The sequence below is a fragment of the Pararge aegeria genome, chromosome 9 (assembly GCF_905163445.1).
Source record: "Pararge aegeria chromosome 9, ilParAegt1.1, whole genome shotgun sequence".
Classification (NCBI taxonomy): Eukaryota; Metazoa; Arthropoda; class Insecta; order Lepidoptera; family Nymphalidae; genus Pararge; species Pararge aegeria.
Genome location: NC_053188.1, coordinates 15,952,664 through 15,959,048, shown reverse-complemented (window position 1 = coordinate 15,959,048; position 6,385 = coordinate 15,952,664). Strand labels below are relative to the sequence as shown.

General features: G+C 34.3%; 1 protein-coding gene across 1 annotated transcript; it reads left to right on the top strand.

Moving 5' to 3' along the window:
- The first annotated feature begins 1,293 nt into the window (after positions 1-1,293).
- LOC120626497 lies at positions 1,294-5,378 on the top strand. Its single transcript, XM_039894025.1, has 6 exons — positions 1,294-1,317; positions 1,877-1,919; positions 2,552-2,676; positions 3,368-3,469; positions 4,225-4,328; positions 5,198-5,378. The coding sequence occupies exons 1-6, from the start codon at positions 1,294-1,296 to the stop codon at positions 5,376-5,378; spliced, it is 579 nt and encodes a 192-aa protein (XP_039749959.1).
- The last annotated feature ends 1,007 nt before the right edge of the window (positions 5,379-6,385 follow it).

The window sequence follows — 6,385 nt, the reverse complement described above, 5'->3', positions numbered from 1 at the left end:
CGTTGAAACAAGTTTTATTTGAATTGCTTAAAACGCACTTAACTTAAAAAAGTTAGAGGCGCTGGGATTCAAACTCGTCACGTATAACCTGCCAATTAAACGGGTTTGCAGCTTTGGTTTTGAAGTTAGCAAATAAAATTAGCAGCATAATCTCACAACAATGGAATAATATTCATGAATGACATAAAGGATCAATTAAGTGTTTAAAAATCTGATTCTAGAAATGATAAAATTTTTACGCATTTAATTTCGGAACCAAATCACGAATTAGGTATTTACTTTTGTCGTTATTTTAAAATAAATGTTACTTATTAATAATTAAGTTAATATGAATTAAGATGCTATTTTTAAAAAGTTTTAACTGATATTAAAAATATCTTGATATATTTTATTATTTGTTTTATTATTTAGGTGGTTTTAATAAAATTATAATATTTTATTACGGTGTAAAAGTCACAGGGAAAGCATTATATGACTATTTTTCGCAATGATTCTTTAAAAAAACTCTCTGTAGATCTAAGTCTCACGGGTCGCGTACTGTTGAATAAAGAGAGAAGAACGCAAAGTAGTTAAAATTTAGGAAAGTGTATTATTTGCACGATGAACTTGGCTCCCCGCTCGCAATCCAATTATTTCTTATATCTACAGAGGCGGCCTGTAACTGGCAGTAGGACAATAATTAGGCTGTTAAGACTTGGCAGTGACCCATCCTTATTTTAATTTGTTGTTTTAAAATGCGACTCAACAACTCTAAGCGACGAAGACGGGAATCCCCCTGGAAAAGACATTGCGCATACTGCGCACGCATTTTAAGTGATGTAAGAAACGTTCCAAAATCAAATGAACAATCTATTGTACGACACGTCAAATATTCTAGACGTTTTACCGAAACCGGTGGATTATTTCAGAACTGTACTAATTACATATAGACATTTATCCTGCATTCATATACCTACTTATTTTCATTGTTAGTTATTTATTTATCAGATTTTATTCTTGACCTAGATTTCGCCCCTATTTTGCGGACAGCATAAAATAGATAAGCCAGACACCAATCTAAAATGACTCTGATTTATTGTATTAAAACATTGCAAAAAAATAGCAATTAGGTAGTTGGTTAGTCAAAATAATTAGCAGGCGAAATTAGCACTAAACTATCACCAATAACGGATAAATAAGTAGATATTACTTATTAAGTTCGATGCTCAGTTGGTGCTTCTAGCTCACCATATCGACACGTCAAAAAGCAATTTAAGTGTTAATGTTTGTTTGTTTTTTACTGTAATTTTGAAGATGTTCGCGTCCATTACTTTCCTTGTAAGTATTTTTTCACAATTTCGTATTTTTAATCTATGATCAATCATAATTTCCCACCCAAACGTGTATAAGCCTACTCTTTGAATTTATAGTATAACCCTAATCATGATTGACAAATGCGGTCGTACCTGTGTCGTGCATAGAGGGTATGCAGATAAATAAATAAATAAATTTATTTATTTATTATTACATTATCTATCCAGGCCACTGGGTCGTACTATGTATGTTTAATTTATGATCTAATAATTGATTTTATTTCAAGCTAATTTGTACTTCAAATGGTTAACTTATTATTGTGTTGGCTTTAAATGATTTCATCTTTTGTCTCAAAAGAACTCTATGGTTCTCGTGGAGCATAATATAGATTATAAGCTAAATAGCATTAATTCAAAAATTTCGATATTAAAGCCATTTTCACCCACTAAAATACGTAGTCTTTTATGTTTTATATATAGAATTAGTCAAATAACAGTTTATCTTTAAAGATTATTTTAAATATAGCAAAATATTATTATATCGTTATCATAAAATAAACCCACTAAACTGGCGTTCTCCACAGGCTATCGCAAGTAACCTGCTCATCGCTGACGGAGCTACGACGCGTAAGTATTTATATAACAGGAAAAAAGCCAAGAGCGAGATGGACTCGTGCACAACGGGGTCCATTATTTATCATCATCATCATATCAACCGATAGACGTCCACTGCTGGACATAGATCTTTTGTAGGGAGTTCCAAATATACGGTTCTGTGCCGCTTGGATCCAGCGGCTACCTGCGACGCGCTTAATGTGGTCTGTCCACCTTGTTGGAAATCGACCAACTTACCAGTTGAGGCTGCCATTCCAGCACCTTGGGACCCCAACGTCCTACCTTTCTCCGAACTATGTGCCCGGCCCTTTGCCACTTAAGCTTCGCGTCTCGTCGAGCCATTATTTATAAAAACGGCAAAAAATCATTGATCACGGGCAGCATGCAGTGTTCGAAGACTTTGGAAGATTACATTCACACATAATAAATACCCTAAAACGATAAAACCTGATTCTACTAGCGAAAAGGTCGGTGTTGTAGAAGCAGTAGGAAAATATGTAGGTCATATTATATAATATTTTAATAACTTTGTTCTGTGATAGAGCAAATCTTAGTCGCTATCGAAACTACCCTAGATTAATTTGAGAAAGTGGGGGCAAAAACTACAGCTTTATTAGTTCCTTTATTTATATATTTTTATTCAGTACAAGAACTCAAGATCTCTGATGCTGATAGCAGTGTTCCTGAATCCTGTAAACATCGAGTATTTTGTCTAGTCAAGCCCGATGACTATCCTCAGGAGACAATCGACTATATTGTCGATGATAGTGTGAGTAAGTTTTATAACTGTCACGTATTATCCAAGAAATAGGTAGTCGATTTTTTAATAGCCTTAGTTTTGCCATAGGAAATGTTCCTGTGTGTTTTCTCCAACCAGATTTTAAGCCCAAGGCATTTCAAGGCATTCTCAAGGCCGGGGAGTATACAACGAAATCCCTGGGCCTCCAACAAAGTCAACAAGAAGGACAGGCCGTTGTGGTTTTGTGATAAAAACACAAAACACATTAAAGTTCTGTGAGTGTACATACATCTGTACTAGAGTTGATACTAGAGGATGGATCCGACCAGCCCTAATTTAATCCATAGCCATTAAACCTAGGTATACCTACAATATGCCAGAAACTGTACCAGCAGTTATGTAGAAAAGTAGAGCTGAAGAAGTGAGTATGTGAAAAGGAGGAAAGTACTATATTTTACCTGAAAAGTGTGATAATTGTGAATTCCACAAGCCTACACATCAACTATAATCACCTCAACCAAAACTGTAGGAGAGTTGAACGAAAACTGTTTAGGTGTGTGCACCGCGACACTTTCTGATCAAATGAGCGCCGCGCCGTATAAATACACCTGTTTTTACGAATACTTGTAAAAATAGGTCGTATTACCATCATTCCACTAATACAAACGCAATTATTTCAATTTTATTTGTATGACCTATTTATATTATTGCGATTTTACAGAAAGCTTTACTGCAACCAGCGCCGCAAGATGAGTTGACGCAACAGTTGCTGTTTGTTAACGACGAGGGTTACGATATGATAAACTGCCCAAGTGAAGTAACGGTAAGTAAGTATATTACAATAATATTGAGTGTTGATATAATGTTGATGATGATGGTATTAAGGCCAACAAATAGAACAAATAGATTTTATGGATTTTGCTACAAATACTTAGAAATTGTCAAGAACTACATGAAAAGTCAATGTAATCTACATTGACATACAACGTTCAAATGAAAACCGAAATAATACTTCACCGGTTTTGTAATAATAAATAAATAAATAAATGCTTTTAATTCAGGCCAAATACCCATAAGACAAAAATGACAAAAAATTAAAACAAAAATACAAAAAATAATACAAAAAAAAATGTAATTTATGTAATGTCTCTGAGACTTACCTGTGAAACCGAAAACCTAATAGTTTTTGAGTAAACCACTGTCTAGTTTTTACTGAAAGAAATCAGATACAGCCCTAACATTACATGCAGTATTAAAATCATGGGACTCCTGTCATTAGATACGCGTCGCGTCGCGTATGTACTATGCCCGTGTCGGTACTCTTACTCGTATCTCCAATAGGGTTGTCATAAGTAAACACTTAAAATGTTTTAAATTCGATTGTATGGAAAAATAAATATGCTTCTTTTAATTTAATATTTTTACAGGTTGATTACTTGATGAAATATTTTTATGCATCCTTGAACACATGAACTTCGTATTTCGGTTACACGTTGTATATAAATAAAAGTCAATAAATATGTCTATGGTCTCAATAGATTTAGAATTACTAACTCAGTGTTGAGTGCTTTATTTCAGTTCGAACCTATATACAAAGTTAAGCAACAAAATGGAGCATGGCGCACTGTGGTACAATCCCGTGATTACGATTTCGTACAACGTTACCGCCTTGAAGCTTGTACGTAAGTATCTTTCAATGGGGGTTTAAATCTAACACAAACAGAAGATTTATTGATCCCTATTTAACCCACAACGTGTGTGTGTGTCTGTAGCATCGTATTTCCCAAACTGATTTTGATTTAGTTTTCTGGATCGTTTTTAGTTATGTTTGATGAAAAGCGGTACAAGATGGCCGCCAGCACAAAATGGCGGATAACATATTTTTTTTTTATTTTCCTTAATATGGGTATCAAATGGAATGGCATGACTTCTAACATGTTCAATTTATAAACACTATTGCCCTTTTTTCAACACAACAGGTTATGTGAAAACTTACTTGTCTGCGGTTGCAGTTATATCAAACCCATATCGGTTTCTATGCAAATTCTTAACGGAACGCTAAATTACATAGCCGCGCGTCTTTGTAGTTCGGTAACTAGCCAGAAATTGTAAATTCCCGAATTGCCTCTACGGTAATCGAACCTCACAGTTAAAACTACCGCTGTGCTAAAGAATCGCTGAAATATAGTAAAGTATTATAAAAAACTTATTTTTATTTATATTCTTAGTGTTTATATTTATATTCTTAGTAATTTTGTACCACTTGCATGTCAAGTATTTTGTGACATATCACTTTCTCAATCCAAAATCAATAATCTTTAGTTATCGAAGAAGGGCTTTCTATATACCTACATATAGCTCTCATTTGCCTGTGACGTCACGAGTGCGGCCATGACACGACGAGCGTTTTCGCGGGTTTTTTTTTAAATATTATTTCCAATTAATATAAACAAGACCTTTAATAAATTTCTGCAATATTAGGATATTTTTTGGGTATAGTAAATATTTTTATCCTACCTATTGCAACACTAGTTTATCTTGTCTATTGCAGGAATCCTGGACGCTCCTGTTTTGTTGGCAATAACCCCATGGAGATCGATACAAGCTGCAGGCAAAAGTTTACTACCATGGACCTTGTTGTGATGAAAGGGTACAATGATACTGAGACAATCTCGGTCCAGTTGCCTTCTCAGTGTGGCTGTTACATGTCGCAGTCGGTCGTCAATTCTTAAAATAAACTTGTTAGATAATAATCTTTACATAGAAGAAAACACAGTAGCTCTGGGTGTTTGTAAGCTTACACCTTTTTAAATACGCAACAGACTTTAATACAATATGCAATATGTTTTCAATTTCAGAAATATATAGAGTGATTCAAGCAAAAGGTTTATACGTAGTAAACATGAATATTATAGTAGAGAGAGGCAAATACATTCAAAGACATGCAATGGGTTTTGTGTGAGATGATGTTTACGTATGTGTTTGTGTGAATCAACATATTAATTGCAAACGAGATAGATTCCATTAAAATATATAACGGACAAACTGCCCCACATTAGTATGTGTATTGCACCCACGTGAAGCCGGGGCGGGTCAGTAGTAGTATATATACATATATAGATTAAAGAATAGATTTATAAAACTCAACCGATGTCGTACATAAGTATATTATTATGTATATGTAGAAAACTATTCCTACTTGAAATAATTGATTTGCGCTCGTGACTGATTTTGCGCACGCGCTCGTGTTTGGGTGCGTGTGTGTGTGTGTGTGTTTATGTGTGTGTGATGTGTATGGGTTTGTGGCATCAAATTTCCCGAACGGATGAACCGATTTGATTTTTTTTTTTATGTTTAAAGGGTGAATTTGTCAGTCAGGAGAGTTCTTAGCTATTTCAAATGAAAACGGTTTCACAACTTCCGCAATATGACTATCAAAGTAAAGGGTTTTACAAGTAGAATAATAACTATTACAAGGATGTACACTGTATTGAAATTGAGTTATAGTTATTGAGTCGAGGGTAGTCAAGTAGCGTATACAAATCTGTCAATACAGTCTGTTTTAATACTTATAATTGTTTGACAAAGATATGGTAAGTGGATATATCACTTAATTATCTTACCACAGAATTAAGATCATACAGAACCTTTATTGATCCATTATTGTATGCAGTAGATTGTGTCCAAAAGCAGTGAAAATGCCCCGTGCAAGTCTAGCTAGCTAGCTAACAAACTTTTT

Coding starts and splice junctions, on each gene's coding strand:
- LOC120626497 (XM_039894025.1), top strand. CDS start 1,294: ATGTTCGCGTCCATTACTTTCCTT. Junction 3,470..4,224: donor ACTGCCCAAGTGAAGTAACG/GTAAGTAAGTAT, acceptor GCTTTATTTCAG/TTCGAACCTATATACAAAGT. Junction 4,329..5,197: donor TACCGCCTTGAAGCTTGTAC/GTAAGTATCTTT, acceptor TGTCTATTGCAG/GAATCCTGGACGCTCCTGTT.